The sequence below is a fragment of the Pleurodeles waltl genome, chromosome 7 (assembly GCF_031143425.1).
Source record: "Pleurodeles waltl isolate 20211129_DDA chromosome 7, aPleWal1.hap1.20221129, whole genome shotgun sequence".
In the NCBI taxonomy this organism is placed as follows: Eukaryota; Metazoa; Chordata; class Amphibia; order Caudata; family Salamandridae; genus Pleurodeles; species Pleurodeles waltl.
The window spans coordinates 790,003,250-790,020,687 of record NC_090446.1 but is presented as its reverse complement, the minus strand read 5'-3'; the positions used below and the strand labels follow the sequence as shown (position 1 = coordinate 790,020,687).

The window sequence follows — 17,438 nt, the reverse complement described above, 5'->3', positions numbered from 1 at the left end:
GCCAGTCTAAGGCTTTGTGACAAATTCCTATGTTGTGGAGGCGTGTGCGGAGTGTGTGGTGGCAGACAGTGTCAAAGGCTGCGGAGAGGTCTAGGAGGATGAGTGTGACGGTCTCGCCTTTGGTCCTAATGTCATCAGTGCATGCGATGAGGGCGGTTTCCGTGCTGTGGTTCTTGCAGAACCCGGATTGAGAGGGGTCAAGAGTGTTTTCTTCGAGGTAGTGGGATAGGCGGGTGTTGACTAGTTTCTCGGCGACCTTGGCGGGGAAGGGGAGGAGAGAGATGGAGCGATAGTTGGAGAGGATCTCTGGGTCGGCTTTGTTTTTTTTTTTTTTTTAGGAGAACAGTGATTTCCGCGTGCTTCCAGGGGTCTGGGTAGGTGGTGGAGTCGAAGGAGGAGTTGATTATGTTGTGGAGTATGGGGGCGATGGTTGGGCTGGCTTTGTTGTAGATGCGATGTGGGCAGGGGTCGGTGGGGGATCCGGAGCGGATGGAGTTCATGGTTTTTTTCGGTTTCTTCGTGTGTGGTGGGGACCCAGGTGGTGAGTGTGGTGGGGGGGGGGGAATCATGAGTGGGGGTTGAGTTGGGTGAGTGAGGGGTGGGTGGGTGTGGTGTGAAGCTGTTGTGGATGTCCAGGATTTTGTGGTGGAAGTGGTTGGAGAGGGCGTCACATAGGGAGTGTGTGTGTGAAGGGTCTATGTTGCTGGCTTTGGCTAGTTCATTAACGATGGTGAAGAGTTCTTTGCTGTTTTGAGAGTTGTTGTCAAGGCGTGTCTTGTAGTGGTCTCTTTTGGCGGTGCGTATGAGTTGATGATGGGTGCGAATGGTGGCTTTGAGGGTGGAGAAGTTGGTTGTAGAGGGTTCTTGTCGCCATATTTTGTCCGCTTTGCGGCATTTGCGCTTGGAGTCTTGGGGGTGAACCATGGGGCGTTCTTAATGTTGCGGGTGGTGATGTGTTTTCTGAGGGGGCTAGTGTGTCTGTGCAGGTGGTGATCCATTTAGAGAGGTTGTGGGCTCCTGTGTTGGGGTCGTTGGTGTGTGTGTGGGGGGGTTGTGAGCCAGTTGGGAGTTCAGGTGTTCTGTGGGGATCTTGTCCCACATGCAGTAGGGTGTGGTGTGTTGATGGTGGTGTGCGGGGGGTTTGGCGAAGGAGAAGTGGATGCAGTGGTGGTCAGTCCAGAGGAGTTTGGTGGTGTGGGTGTAGGTTATGTGTTGGCTTGAGGTGAAAATTGCGTTGAGCGTGTCTCCTGCTGAGTGGGTGGGTGCGGTGACCAGTTGTTTGAGTCCGAGGTTGGTGAGGTGGTCTATGAGAGATTAAGAGTTGTGGTCTTGTAGGTTCTCCAAGTGATAAACAAACAAATCAATGGAGATTGTGCGCTATCCCTGGTTGCACAACCTGTGTTAAAGAAAAACAGCTTAAGTCAGATTGAATAAAACGTATAAGATTTAATTTATGTCAAGGGTAAACCATATATGGATATTCACTATAATAGGAGTGTTTTTTCTATAAATGTGCAATTTAAATGTCTATATCTATGTTTATTTTATATGCATAGCAGGAAAGTAATAAATAGTATAGGCTAACTTACACACAGACCTGCACACTTAAAGCTGATCTGAGTGCACATTCATGCTTTTGAATGAAATTGTGAATTTGCAAATAGGATTACTCCGTGTAAGTAAATGTAATCAGGGGCACAGATTACAGCCTTTTGCAGCGTGTTTGAAGTCTGTTTTCCACACTGAAAACAGTGGGATATCTTCTCAAGCCAAGGTCGGACGCATGTTTTCAGGGTCAGAAAATGACAAGTGTTGAGGGCATAAAGCGGGCACCGAAAACAAAACACAAACTCAAGGGGGAATTGCTGGTTCAGAATTCCAAGAAGAAGTGGCGTAACATACAGCGCTGCCAACTTTGGGACTGGGGGAACCGGGTTAGAGTCTTGGCATCAGCTCACCCAGTGCCTATGCCGATCGGAACAAATTAAACAATAGCAATCTGAACGACAAAATCCAGAAAGTAAACAAAATTACAAATAAATGCCAATCTGTACTGGTCAATCTGTCCTGGAGGCCACATCAAAGAAAACAAGCGAGCAGCAGAAAGGAAAGCGGGTGATTGCATTTGGTAAGGCGCTGAGGTAAAAGAAACAAGCATTTGCAATACGATGGTTCTCGTGTGTGCTCGAGTTAGAGCTATTAGCATTTTAAGTTCCTAACTACACTTTCCTTGCCACACAAATTGAAAATAAAAAGTAAAACATTTGACATATGTGAGCCGATTTAAAGCACTGCTGTGAGCTGGAAGGATAGAGACAAGAGGAAAAAGACGTTCACTCGCAGTCAACGTGATCGGCATAAGTGCAATTATCCATGTAACAGGGTTTGGCCAAGGCGGTAACAAAACTGCCCTAAGGAGGGACAAATGTAAAAGCAGTTACCACCGAAAACAAAGGATTGTTGAAAGGCAAGCCCACGAACAAGTGATAGTGATGGACGTGAGGTGGGAGTGGTTAAAAGCCCAGATACATACCAATATGTCCGAAAAGCAGCACTTGCGCGCTGCTATGCTTGACCTAAAACAGTAATGCAGTGCAACAAACAAATGGTCAGAAGAGAACTGATCCATGTAACAGGACCAGTCTCCGGGGCGGGGCAAAACAGCCAAAAGGCGGGAAAAATGTAAGCTATTCATCAAAGAAACAACAGTAATTTAGAAAGGCAGATGTTTGAACCCAATGACAAGTGCCAGGCGTGGTCAAAGTCCACAGAGTAGATAACAGCTTGCCTCATAGGGTCAGTGCATAGGCTGCTTCGGCTCAACTTAATAAAAAGGGCTTGAGCCCACCCGTTGTTTACCATTTGTTGGTCTGCGTGGCACTCTTCTTTAAAGTCTCATAATTCGTCACTGCAAGCCCAGAATCGTTTTCATTCCTCTCTGTGAAGCAGGGGCCAAGCACTGATTGATTCAACTTAATCAGTGACTGTCCGCTGCTACGGACGAAATTGAGATATTTATTTTTAAATTCTAGTGACATACAAACTGATGGCATACCACGAGCAAACACGTGCCGTGCAGGACAAATAAATTAAGGTTTTTGTTTTTTATAGTTAACTCTTTTTTCCAAGTCCTCTTTTCTCACTTTGCACTCAGGTTTTATTTTTGTTCATGGGCTCGGTTCTCAAAACATAACAATTATTTTGTTTTAAAGATTGCAAACAACAGTGTTTCTTTCTTACGTGTAATTTCCAAAACTATGTTTTAACACATAATATTGCTGTACACCCCAATTCACCCCACTCCAATCAAATCTGTCCCATTCCAATCCATGCCTTCCCACCCCACACCAATTCACCCCACTCAATCCAACTGACCCTACACAAATCCACCCCATTGCAAACCAATCCACTTACCCCAATTCACTTCACTCCAATCCTCTGAAACCAACCCACCCCATTCTAACTCACCTGCCCCATTCCAATCCAAAACAATCTGCCTCACTCAAATTTACCCCTTCCAAAACAGTCCGCTCCACTCTAGTCTGCCCCACTACATCCATTCCAATTCACCACAACCCACTCCAATAAACCTTAATCCACCCCACTTTTAATCCACCCCACTCCAGCCCACTTTTAATCCACCCCAATTGCCCCCCCACTTCAACCCATTCCACCCGCTCTACAATACTCAATTTTACGACACTGCCACTGAACGCTAGTCACCTTTATGGCACACTACTCCCCCACATCCACTCTACAGCACTACTTCCCTACTCCACTCTATGACATGCCAGTAACTTTAAGCCATGCTGAACAGCAGCCACACTGGTGTACAGCATAGCAAATACATGTCAAGCCGATAGATCTTCCATGGGTAAGACTTACTGGCTTTTCCTGTCGGTGCAGCCAATTTAGGGGAATGAGAGTCTAAATGGGTGGTTATCTAATGCATTTTACATTCTATGTATGTAGCTGCTAAGCTCTGGGTGCACTGGATATCCCATCTACTTCCTTCAATAGGAGCTTGACAGTGTTGTTTCAAACATCTGGTTTCCGTCATGAGAGCGCCTCCTTCTTATCTTGGAGATGCCTTTGCATGATTGTTTCAGTTTGCCTCATAACCAGTCACTTCTCATCCCCACTGCTCTTTCCTCACACCAATCACTTAGAGCAAGACAATTCAAAACTCCTTTATTTTAACTCCTGTCCACCCGCACCTCTCTTGTGTCCTGTAGTTTGTGGTCTGTCAACTTTACATTTCTTTGGCTTCTTTTGTTTCGAACTCTTCCTTCAGTATTTCTGCCCTTGACACTACGCTTCCCCATCTCAGCCATTGCCGCACCTTCCCTCCCTTCCTTAATGTTTCACTATATCTCAGTTGCCTTACACCTGGGTAGACCCCTGCTTTCTAAAATCAGTTTTCCCCTCAGCATTATTTTTTTGTCATCCTCAAGTTCTTCAGTATTAAACACTGATAGTGTTATTTTCTATTGTGCTTCATACCAGATTCAGTTTCCAACCACTGTAACTAATGGATGTGACTATTACTTGATGAAAACTGTACTCAGTTCACTGACTTTGGTAGGATGAAATGATGAGTTTGCCATGCAAGATCCTATGCCATGGTTGCAGATCACATGGCATGCAAGTTGCGAGCGTTACCTCACGGTCCCAACTTGCCAGTTTCCTCAGCTGTCTCTCCTTTTCTACCCGGCCTCTACGTAACACAAGCAGAGCCTCGGTGTTCCCAGATGTCCCTCAATTAAGTTGATCACTATTCCTCCTTCCTTAGATTGTCCATCCTTGCACTTCTTTGCAGTCCATGATCTGTGACCTTTCTCTTTCCAGTTTAGTTCCCCCACACTTCTTTCAGTATTTCTGTGCCATGCCTTTAACACTACATCCTCAGTCTCAATGTTACAGGCCCACATGCTCTGTTCCATTAAAGGTAATTCCTACCTCTAATCCCCTGTCTTATGCCTGGCCCTACTTCACAGCACCATTCTTCACAGTACAGCTACTCACCTAACTGCCTGGATGTCTTCATGATTAATAGTAACAATCACATGTACTTTTATGTAGTGTTCACTTAACACAATTGTTACTAATGGAAATCTAATAGCACTCCCAACTATCGCCCTGGGAAGGATGAAGATTGAATCTATCCTGTTAGGTTTGAGTTTGTGACCTGTAGATCACTTCAGAACCAGCGGCAAGCCTAGACTTACTCAAGACTTCCTGGCCATCTGCCTCTTCTCTTTTGCACCCTGCCTCACAAGCAAATGCTCTGTTCTACCTACTCCATCTCTGTTCCCATATTCTGACCTCCTCAGCATCTGCTTTGCCCTGCACTTAATCTGCATGCTTTTTCATATTTAAAAAAAAAAAAAAAAAGTCTTACAGCTTTGTTCACCCAATGTCCTGCATATTTCTGCCCTTTCTCCGAGACACTGCACATCCTTTGCTTCAGCCTATCTCATAGTCCCTTTCACTACTGTTTTCCCAGGCCATCCCAATTTCTGCCAGGCCCTTGCACCTTTAAGGCACCTTTCACTAAACTCCTGGGAGCTCCTCATAAGCCTCTTCGTGCCTGGCTGCATAGGTGGGCTCTGCCCATTTCTGTCAGCACTCACACTATACTAGTCTACTTCTTCTCCCTTTAACTAGGTCAAAAGAGAATAATCTGGTGCTCTTCTCTTTCTAGCTCAATTCACAGCTTAACCTTGGTTCCAGTTTTAGAGCCATGTCATACACTTACTGATTCAGCCAGTACAGTGCTGAAGTGGCCACTCATCCCTGAGCGATCCAACTTAGTGTTGGTCCTGTCCTCCATGACCAGCCCAAGCATTCCACTATGCAAACTAGTAGTTTCAACTGCTGTCGGTCTGCCTCCACTTGACACATTCTCTCCATCTACTGTAAGCTAAGCTCATGCCCCAGATTTATTCTACTTGCACTTTGTTTCTACCCATTAACATCATGGCATCCTGCTATCTTATTTGCAGGTGTGTTCCTCACTGAAGCACGTTTTTCACTTTCATTTTATGTAAACTGCACCCCTAGGATCATTAAGCCTGTCCATGTTAGAAATGCAGCGCTCATGACAGCATGTTTGGGGTTAGGCGGCAATCTGCAGGCCTGATGGAGTACAGGAATGGAAGATGGAGCTCCTGATTCTCCCTCTGCAAGCCAAGCACAACTAAAAAAATAAACAGGCACTCTCAATATGTGTAGAAAGTAGAACGCAAAGGAGTAGAAACATCTGACAGAAGTCCATTAAAATTGAGGTAGAGATTGGTGTGGAAGAGCAATAGAGCCTGAAGGGAGAGAGTAAAGGGGGCATATTGAAGTTGTGCTAGAAGGGAAAATGAAGGGGATTAAGCCTATATTGTAATAAAAGAACAGAAGCAAAGAATAATGGACTTTACGACAAAACCAGCAGAAGGGGTACAGAGCTATTGTATGGGAATAGGAAGCCAGCCTACCACATATGGAGTAAGAGCAGTGTAAGAGTTTGCACGGCTAATCACTGGGTGGTTGGAAGTCAAGGGGCTTAAGAGGTCAGAGTTTAATGGGAAGCTTTAGTAGACTAGTAATGAATTTGTTCCAGGCAATCCAATTGCTTTAGATAGAGGGTCAGACAAGTGTATTCCTTTACAGGGCAATAAGATTTTCATAGTTTTATAAAGTGACTTCCAATAAAAAAAAATCTATCTTCATCCCAAAGTGGCAACAATATTTAACTAACGGATATTGGTTAACACATTCAAAAATCTGGCCAGATTGGGAGTCCCAGCAAACGCAACCCAAAATAAAACCACATAAGCCCAGAGATTGTAAGGAGCCCAAAGCTACGTCAAGGGACTTCTCTCAACATTGAATTTAAGTGCATAATTCTACCATTATAAAAAGACTGAACAAGTATGGCTTTCAAGACACCCATGAAGAGGGGGGGGAAAAAAAAAAAAACCTTTCCTACAAACAAAATAATGTTTTGTTTACGAAGCAGTATCTGAATGAACCACTTGTGTCCTCGAAAAATGTCCTCTGGACGGAGGAGGAAAAAGTGGATTTTTTTTATTTTTAGTTATGATGTACAATATATTTGGTGAAAACTAAGCACTGCTTACTATTACAAGAAACCTATAGTAACCATCACGCATGGTGGTGAAGGGGTAACTTGTGTATGCTTTGCAGGAACCAGACCTGGTTGCCTGACAATCTTTGAGTCCAATCTGAATTCATCTGCGCCTCAGCACATTCTATGGAAAAGCCTTTAATATTAGCAGACAATAAATCATACAACAAAACAACTACTCAAAAAACACCACTAAATCTACGACTGAATAGTCAAAAAGAATAAGGATTTTGTGATGGCCATGTCAAAGTTCAAACATCAAGCCCCAGGAGATGCTGTGGAGAGTTACAGAGTGCTGTGCACACAAAAAAAAAAACTTCAATATCGCCCAGCTTAAAGAGTTCTGTTTAGATGAGTCAGAATTCTTACCAAGCGACATGAGAAAAACTCTTAAGCATTTACTTCAAGATAAAAATAGGGTTCTAGAGATTACTGAACTTTGAGGTGCATGTTTTCATACAAGGATTTTTTTATTTTTTTTTAAAAAACAAACGATGCCAGTGATTTTTTTGTGTTAACTTGTCACATGAGGTTAGCCAGTGCTCAATTTGTGCTGGTTGTTTCCGGTGCAGAGCACCGGCAATTATTTTTGAGAGTCGGCACCAATTTTTCTGCCTCAAGCATTTACTGCATGCAAAAGACATGTATGGGAAAGATGGAGGAAGAGGAAAACAAAAAGGCGTCACAATGGGAGAAAGCAGAAAGCTGCAAGAGTGAGCTGAAGGGGCAGGGAGTGGCTGTAAATGGACTCAAGTGGCCCGAGATGGATTCAGGATTACGCTGCCTCGGTAGTCCATGTTCGCACATTTATTTGCAGCAGCTGAGTGTTTCAAAGGAGGGCTTTGTGCACTGGCACATTTTTATATACAAATTAAACACCGGTTCTAATGTTAGGACTTGGTGATGACTAACTAAACACAAGATACAGAAAAACAGTTCAACTGTAGATTTTTCAGTGGGTTACTGACTTTTACACAATAGTGCACATCAAAGTATGATAAGGTGGTTCTTCAGGCAGTACCTGGGGTGAGGCCCTTATGTAACCTTATTACAGCGTAGTTGCAAAGTTTGGTATGGTTGGTAAGGAGGGGTTCCTAACTCAATTTCCCTCCTAACTCAATTTAGGAGGGGAAAAACTTTTTTACTGCAACTAACTGTTCTACATGTTTCAGCACTCATGGGCAGATGGAGAGATGCCCAAGGCACAAATTAATGCTAGCAGGAATAGTGAAACCCCTCAAAAAAAGTATCTCTTGCCAAATCCAACCCTGTCGACCCAAAGCCAATCAGATGCTTGCCACAAATTAGCTAAGCTATCCCCTCCAGAGCTCACTTTGAAACAATAGAGCACAGTTTAGGGGCCATCTCTTTTCCCAAGCTTAGTTGAACTGCTACAATTTATGGACTCTACCAAGTTAGACAATCAATTAGTTGTTTGCAATTTATTTTCCGGTAAAGACTCAACACAGACAAACAAAAAGTATTCCAAAATATTTCATTCATCTCATAAGTGCAGAGATTAGTGTCAAAAGCCCCACAACAGGGCAGCTGGTTCTATTTCCCCAACAGATAAAGAATGAACTGGAACTGAGGCCCACAAATCTGGGACACAATATATATCCTTTTGCCCAGTTGCCATTTTCACTGCCACTACATCCTCGTTGTCTTTCCCGCAAATATTTCCTTGGTAATTTAATGTTATAATGTAATTAACCATTTCCTCTTTAATATTTCTTCACAATTCCTTTATTTCGGATAAATGCTGATTTGCCCAGTTTACTTGCTGCAACAGCAACTACTCCATTTAACAATTTAAATTATTTATAACTATGATTACATCTTATAAATATCCAGCCATTATCAGAGACCAGAAATTTAGAGCAATCAAGATGGCCGCACTAGAGTAAAGCGCCTGTCGCCCGGGGCTCAAATGCGAAATTATACTGCCCCAGATGCTATTACCACGTAAAATTGTGCCATTTAACATGGAGTACACAATACAGAGGGATGATCGATATCGCTAGTGACTGTGACTGGAGGAGGAGCATTCTACTACCAGAACTTCGGCCTGGATGTGCGGTTCCCAGGGCACTGCCCCTGCAATGGCGGCTTAGCATCATGCTACTTGTGGCTCCTTCTAACCTGCATCTGATCGGTGCAAAGTATTGCTGCTGCACAACTGGGGTGAGCGCGCCACGCTGAGAGCTTGGAGATTGGTATGGGTTGGTGCTGCAGGCACCAGGCAGCTCCCTGAGGTGAGACATGGCGTTGGATTGAAGAAATTGTGCACGCAGTGTCTAGGTGGCACAAAATTACTCATTCCCAGCAGTGAGGCGCATCGCTCCTCACCGGCCTGGGACTGTGCATAGACTCCTGCTCGGAGGTCTAAAGGGGACACAGCCAAACTAAGAGGCGGGAGAGACCGCTCACTATTACCTAATGAGACTGGACTGGTTGACCTAGGGTCTCTGTGCTCACAGCTGCTGTGGTGCCCCACATTTCAACAATATCTCCCTGGTGCCAAATACCTGCACCATTGGACTGAAAATTGCAGATGCCTGCCAGCCCTGAAGCCTTCAGGAGGCTCCATAATAACTACTGTGACCACTGCATGGTGACCCCGACTCCAGTAGCAAAAAGTAAACCCCTTGATATTCCTGTTGCCTTGGCTCTGAAGACCCCTGTCCCAGTGTAGTGCCTTCTCTCACCTCGCCGCCAAGACCTGGAACTCCCTACCGCTCCACCTACGCCAGACCCAGGACCTACTTACTTTCAGGAAACGCCTCAAGACATGGCTATTCGACCAGTAGTTTCCTCTCCCCCAGCACCTTGAGACCCCGACGGGTGAGTAGCGTGCTTTATAAATTACATGATTGATTGATTAAAAAGAGAATAAGACTGTCCCTTTAAAAAAAAAAAAAAAAAAAAAAAAAAAACTTTCCTTCTCCTTTTTACCCCCTTCCCCTCTTTCTCTTCCTTCCCGTTTCCCTTCCTTCCCTTACTTTTTTTTTTTTTTTTTTAAATACTCTAGCTTATTCCTCCAGGTAATGGCACCCTTCAAAAAGAACCCCAACCCACACCACACCAATGCATCCGCAACCACATAAAAGGGTGGTATACCTCAACAGGGGGGAGTAAAAAACTACGCCTAAAAGGTGCATAAAAGTCACAAAACAAAGTAAAATGGACTAGAGACTGCACAGACACACCATCACAGGGAAAAAGACTAATTATTTTTTCAACGTACTGACCCAGCAGAAAACATAAGCTGGTCCTCACTGTCCCCAGGCGGAAACGCGTAATGAGGCACCTTTCCCTCACTTCCCTTATCTCTACAAGATAGGGCTCAGGGCCCAACCCCATCTTTATCATACCAAACTCCCTAACCAATTTTTTCCTTAGGGCTTCCTCCTCTCTTTTGGCCCCCAGGATTTTCAAAAAGTTAGCCTTGGGCCAATGTTTCTCACAGCTAGACAGACCCTCCAGAGCCTCAAACACATCTGGGCGCCCCAGGAGATAGGCTACCTTTCTTATGTACATCAACCAGGGGATATCCTTCACCTGATCACAGGCCAGGCAATCCCGCACGAAATCTCTGTTAAATGAGGAACATTCATTAGACCAAATAGAAATCCATAACAGAAGTGGAGCAAGCTGGATGGTGTCTTGTACAAACTCCAGATCTAATTCGGTATGTAGGCAGAACCCAGAAGTGTTCTGGCCAACTCCCAGTAACCTTCTACAAAAACGATTTTCCTCAACTACAGGGGCCCTGATATCCACATACACTCAAAGAGCAGCACAATACAGGAGAAATGGAAGGCACTTGCGCCTATAGACTTCAAGAAGAGGTTTGATGTGTTTGGATCCCACCCTTGCAGCAAAATTAAAAGTGGCACCAACTGAAGCATTAAAAAGAGCCCCACGTCTAGAAATGCCTGGTTTCCTGGAACCTTTATCATCAAAGACAACCCCCAAATATGGGAAATCCTGAACTTTTGTTATTACTTGTCATTTAATGATCAGCATTCCCACCCTACTAAGAGGCTTCCCAAGGACCACAAAGTGTGATTTTTTTTACAATTAATCTCTAAGCCAAGTGCTGTCATAAAGGAATCATAGGCTCTGACTGCGTGCCGTAGGCCATTCATGGTACGTGGCATAATCACTGCATCATCTTCATAGATCAAAACAGGGACACTTTTACTGTTAATTTTTGGGGCACCTCTGCAGTGCTCCGCTAAAAAGTCAAACAATCTGTTAGTATACAACAGGAAAAGAGTAGGAGACAACCCTGGCGCACCCCCCCCCCAGCTCTAAAGTATCTGAGCATTCCCCATTGATCCCTACCGTTCCATTTGCGTTTGTACCTGAATTAAGTTACTGTAGCAACTCCACAATGTGGGGATCCATGCCTGAATGATTTAGCCTCTCCCAGAGCCTGGACCGATTTACCTTATCTAAGGCACAGCTATGGTCCATGAAGGCAAGATGTAAGGTCCCTTTCCTAGCTAAGGTATATTTTCCAATCAACATAAGCAAATGTAGGCACTGTACCCGAGTGCCAAGCCCTTCCCCAAATCCATACTGTGCCTGGCACAAAATTTCATTTTCGGCTATCCAGGCCTCAATGCACCTAAGGATAATCTAGCCCAAAATGTTAGCGGAGGAATCCAAGAGGGAGATTGGACGATAGGATTTAGGATCATTTCGGTGACCCTTTTTTAAGGCAGGAATAATGCAGGCCAATCTCCAAGAGGCAGGGACTCCCACAGTAACCGCTGCATTAAGAACATTTAACAGAATAGGCACCCATATCTGGGGACAAGATTTATAGAGATCCATGGGGATTAAATCCGGGCCCGGAGCTTTATTACCAGCACTATCACAGAGCGCCTCCCTACACTCGTGAACTGTGAACCTAATGGCTAAGTTAGGAGGAGCATCTAATTGGCTATCCCTATTGTCTCTTAGGGGGTTCCCCTGAAATTTTTTACAAAAATAATTCACCCAATCCTCAGAAGCTATATTTCAACCTTGGCCCTCTGAGGTTTGTTTCACAGAGACCCCTGTTTACCACCTTCCAAAACATGCTGAGGCTCTTCAGCTCAACTGCACGTTCCAATTTGCTCCAGGCAATTTCCCTGAGCTTGAGTTTTGAGTTTTCTTGCCTGCAGGACATTTTAATACTTAAGCCTCGCATCACTAATCAGGACCCTGTCTCTGGGGGGGGTTTTAAGAGCCCTCCTCAAAGTTTTCTTTGCATCATAGCAGTCTTTGCTAAACCAACCACCAGCATGCTTACCAAGAGGCTCCGCAGCCGAGGACAAGCAGTCCTTAATACCTACATTAACTCGCAGCATTGCATCCATTACTTCCTTTGGACCAGCGGTCTCAATTACCAATGAAGTATACTAACTACTAGAATCAAAATACCTCCGCTCTTACCACTACTGTGGGTAAACGTCTCATGTTTTGAAGTTCCTTCCCAGAACTTGTCTTAATTAAATGTGACTTTTGTTGTTCAAGTGACCCCTTCTCCCTTAAGCACGTTACCCACTGATAGTGTTTAGTTTCCACCAAACCTTTACCAAGGTAAATCTTACAAAGTTGTTCACGGATCTTGACCTCCACATTTTCCTGAATAAATAGGTGATAATGTGTTGGTTGTCTGGCAATACTGACTTTAAAACTTGGGATCAGAATAAATATAATACTTGTTAAGCTGTTTGCCTACCCAGTCTTATGCCATCAAATCATTGGCACTCTCAAGTCATATCATAATTTGCAGTATGTTGTTTTAAGCATTACTGTGGTGAAATTGTAATGGTGACTACATTAATCTAAGATCTTTTAACACATTACAAATCTCTATTCATTTTGGCATGAAGGGAACATTACCTTTATTGGTGTGGATGCTGTGCTTCTTTTATACAATTTGAAAAGCAGAGGCCATGTCACAAACGTACCTGTGCCAAGCTAAAAATGATTTCAAATAGTATGGTTTTCAACATCTACAGTAAACCGGTCTTAATTTGATTGAGCCACAAGAGGTGAGGCGGGGTGAAATCACTGGTCCTAGATTACTCCAAATCAAAGATAGTTGTAGTAACTTGTGAGGTACACCTCATCAAGCTAAAGTGAGAAGTGGCCTAGGTGCCAAAAGGGGTAAAAGCCCAGAGAATGAGAACGTGAGACTGCACATGAAAAGATTAAGTAAAGTCTCAAGGAGAAAGCAAAAGGAGGGTACATAACCAGACAAACACTGTTACCAGACTACACATAAATATTATTAGAAAACTGGTTATTTGATTATTAAATAAAGCCTACTGTTTTCAACTGGAAAATGTGGGTAATCCTGAGAGGTCACATGCAAAACCAAAACAGTGCTGGGTTTCTATCAGAGCCCATTGGCCCGTATGTATGCTGGGTTAATCTACTTTTCTGGATTTAGAGATCCAACAAAAAAGCACCTAAAAAGTGTTATTTTTGTGTCATGTTGAGTGCGAGAGGACGTAATATCCTGCAGTCAATCCTTAATAAATAAAAAATAAAAAAAACAAAGCCGTCCGTATGGAATAGGTTGATAAAATCGCAGTATTCTGAGCAACAACGCATTTCTATTAATGTAACTCAAATTCACCCAAATCACCGTTGTGGTACGGAGTTTCCGTACAACACAAGTAACAAAAAATATGCACTCTCAAAAACTGGGGAAGAAAAAAAATATTTTTGATTTCTGTACGCCTTTGAAATAAATATGGACGCGGACCCACAAACCATAAATTATTTTTTTTTAAATACTGAAACACGCACTTAAGGGCTGGCATCCCAATGACGAGCAGCAACTTTGCTTTCTATAACATGCTGTTGATAAGCCAAATCAGGTGCTTAGAAAGTCCATGCATGGTCAGACCTACATGCTTTTAAGACCAGCATTAAATGTACCATTCAGCTTTACAACTGCATCTTGGAAATAAAATGCTAATGGTTAACAAAGGAAAAAGAAGAGGACTTATAGCATCTCAACGAAGCACACATCAGTGACGTCCAAGCAGAGAAAGAAAAAAAAAAAAAGAAAAAAAAAAAAACTTTAGCGCCTTCAATTTGAAGTTATAACCATAATGTTGAAGGATTGTAGAAAAATATATAGCTATAAAAGGCATACGTGAAATTACCTAACTGATGCACAAACGCAAGCAATGGGAAGATGTATAATCTTCGGAATAAACAGTAGTCGAAACTACCATCATTTTACAAGACAGTTTGTTTAAAACTTAATTCGGAGTACTGTTTTTTTTTTCCAATATCAAACTGACGTGCGACCAAAGCATCAAGATCTGCCTTACTTGGTGGTAAAACTTCCACGCAATCAACATAATAATGTGTACTAACGGAGCAAATCGTGTTGCCAAGCGATATAGTAACAGGCCTTTCAAACAAATAAAATGCAGCATGAGCAGGTGGCTTTTTACGTAAAGGTAAGAAATAAAATGGTAGCAAACATGTAATTTGTCATCGGATTCGCGGTTTACCATTTGACAGCTCAAAAAATGCAAAGGCACATCAGCCCAAACATTCCAAAGCAGTTTATAAGAATATCTGTGATGGGTTAAGCTTTAATCATATTGAGATACACATGCTTTCACTACAGTTTGTTTCTATGAACTTAGTTGAATGATATACACCAAGTAAAAAAAATACTCCGGCAAATATGAAGAATGATTAAGATCATTAACAGTCAACTCAAGTGCTGATTTAAGGAAACGTCTATTAAATATGTGTTGGCTTTTTTAGCCTTTTTAAGATCTAAAACAAAAAATCATAATCCAAACATTGTCGACTAGGTGTGGGTTTGAATACCTCTTCTGAAAATTACTTCTATTAGGCCGCCGCTATGAAAATTATTACAATTATTTTTCTCACCCTCTAGAACCGCTGGACATGCGTCCAACTCTGCCTGCCATAGTCGAATGGCGCAGCCTCCCACCCTTGGAAGAAGATCCAGATACCCAAAGACCTTCACTGCCAGTCAGATTTCCCATGCCTGGTTCAAGGAGTATACCTGGGCGCCGTCCCGACTTACAACATGCACTCACTTTCTCTCCTTTTTCTGAGAAAGGCTGGGCAAGAAGTACAATATAATTTCAGGGGTAATACATAAAAGGTACAAGGAGCAAGGTACAAACAGGGCCCCAGACACTAGCTCTGAAAAGAAAAAAAGCGACACCCACCTTTTAGAAACCACAGACACGCCTGGGAAAAGAAGCCCCCCACCCCAGCACGGGCTACAGGGAAATGAAAAGAAATTATAAAAATAAAAAGTAGTAGACATCTACCGATTTGTAGAAGGTGGAAAAGGTCTTTCCTGGTGGGCAGAAAAATGATCAATTTAGGAAATATGCATCCGCTGCGCCTCACTTCCAATGGGAAAGGCAGGGCGAATAAAAACCCAACATCCAAAGGAAGAAAAATAACCACTCAGTAGAAGAAGGAAAAGCCCAGATAGGCCAAGAACACCAAACTGGGGGGAGTAGTGAGGAGCATCCAGACTGTAGTGGGTGGGGGCTAATATCCCTGACTTAGATGTGAGGCAGAAGGCCGCCTCCAACTGGTGAAAGGCGTGCGTCGCCTATGTCAGGCTCCGAGCAGACGCAGCCGACTGCGATCTTAGGACCTGAGTTGTGGCTGTAGTCTGGGCCACTGACTCACCATCAGCTCGATGGTCTTGTCCTCGATCACAGACTCCGACTCCATCTTGTCCAGGCTATGCTTCCTCCTTCCCAGCTTCAGACGGAAGCGCAGAGACCGCGGCAGCGGCTGGGCCCGCGGAGCTCCGCCCTGCGTGACGAGGCGCACACGTGACCGAGTAGCTGCCACCGCCCGGAAACCTGGTGGCAGTCAGAAGAGCCCTCGGTTTGCCGCATTGGTAAACAGACGAAGGCATGAGCGTGCGAAATACGGCAGACGCTTTTATGGCGACCATCTTTGAATGGGAGGATTTTCTATTCTGTGCGATGATAGTCAGTTCAAAGATGTCTAAGTTGAGCCAGGTGCCTGCCCTCAAAGTAAGGAATTTTTTTATAGCTTTTGAATGCACAATGTTTTTTTATTACAAAGCATATTCAATTCTGTCATTTAAAAGATACTTTAAAATACTGTGTTTTTATTAGGGAGCCCAAATACAATTTTCTCTGCAAAACCTGAACTCTTTTATGATCTACTATTGCCCTGCTCCGGTACTGCGAGCGGTCGTGTACTCTATGTGGAATGGCGAAACTTTGACTCGCTCTGTATTTGGAATGCTGGAGCGCTCTGTGGACTGGACGGAAATAACTTGATTCCGCCTGCTTCCGAAGCTCTACCCTCTGGTCTATGAGGGCTAGCATCCCCTTTCCCATCATCAGTGAAATGACAGGAAGTTTTACTCTCCAAGACTGATACAAGCTGCAACCTTCGTGGTATTTTATGTTTACCTTAATTTGGGGTTTATATACATTGGCATGTGGCATAGAGTTGATGGGGATGCGTCTTTTCCAACTACGCCATAGGGTGAATTATCCGACTTTTCACTTAATATGTGGGGTTTTGATAGGGTTGACACCTCTCCCAGGGAAAATATCGACTATCTGTTTACTTTTCAAAACCATGCAAAGTTTTTGACGCCAAATGTGTCTTTTTTTCTCCCAACATCTAGGGTGACTAACTGGCAAAGGTGCAAACGCAGGATGGTGAGTGTAAAAATTCAGGGCAACGGGTCAAAATTATGAGCAAAAATTAGGGACGAAATCTAAGTTTTACAGACACATCAGAAGAAATCACGCAATAGTATATACGTAGATAGATAACCAACATAAGTACAAGTAAAAAAAAACATATTAGATTGAGGCAATCGTGCACCTCACAGTTCTTCACTATGCGTGCAGCTTTGAGCAACTGCAGATGTTTTTGTGGTATTTCATATGATCATAATCTATATATATGGTTACTACACTTGGTTGTCCAGTCAGGTATTTTGTTTACAGTTCATGGCCCGAGCAGGCATGTTTGGTGAGAGAAGAGAAAAATGATAGAGAGCATCTGCTTAAATGGACCTTGTTACTAGCTTCTCATTGAGGCCATTGTGAGATGTAAAGCAGGATGCATAGAATGTAGCTAATTGGGAATGAAGTGCTAGACTAGAGTTCAGCCCTCTGAGTGGCCAGCTGTATGCATCAGATGGCTTCAGGTATTCCATGTCTGTTAAGCTGGTGATGACTGGTTTAGGGGCTGGTACAGTGCTGAGTGACGGTAAGACCCA

General features: G+C 43.5%; 1 protein-coding gene across 4 annotated transcripts in view; it reads right to left on the bottom strand.

Annotated features, from left to right (window-relative positions):
- FBXW11 (F-box and WD repeat domain containing 11) overlaps positions 1-16,132 on the bottom strand; it is a 486,480-nt gene extending 470,348 nt beyond the window's left edge. For 2 of the 4 annotated variants that reach the window (XM_069199329.1, XM_069199328.1), the window contains exon 1: positions 15,851-16,015. In XM_069199329.1, the coding sequence (XP_069055430.1) occupies positions 15,851-15,895 (45 nt within the window). In that variant the 5' untranslated portion in view covers positions 15,896-16,015. Of the gene's footprint in view, positions 1-15,372; positions 15,459-15,850 lie in introns of those variants that run through there. The other 2 variants (XM_069199326.1, XM_069199327.1) reach the window with 2 other exon arrangements.
- Positions 16,133-17,438: the final 1,306 nt, after the last annotated feature.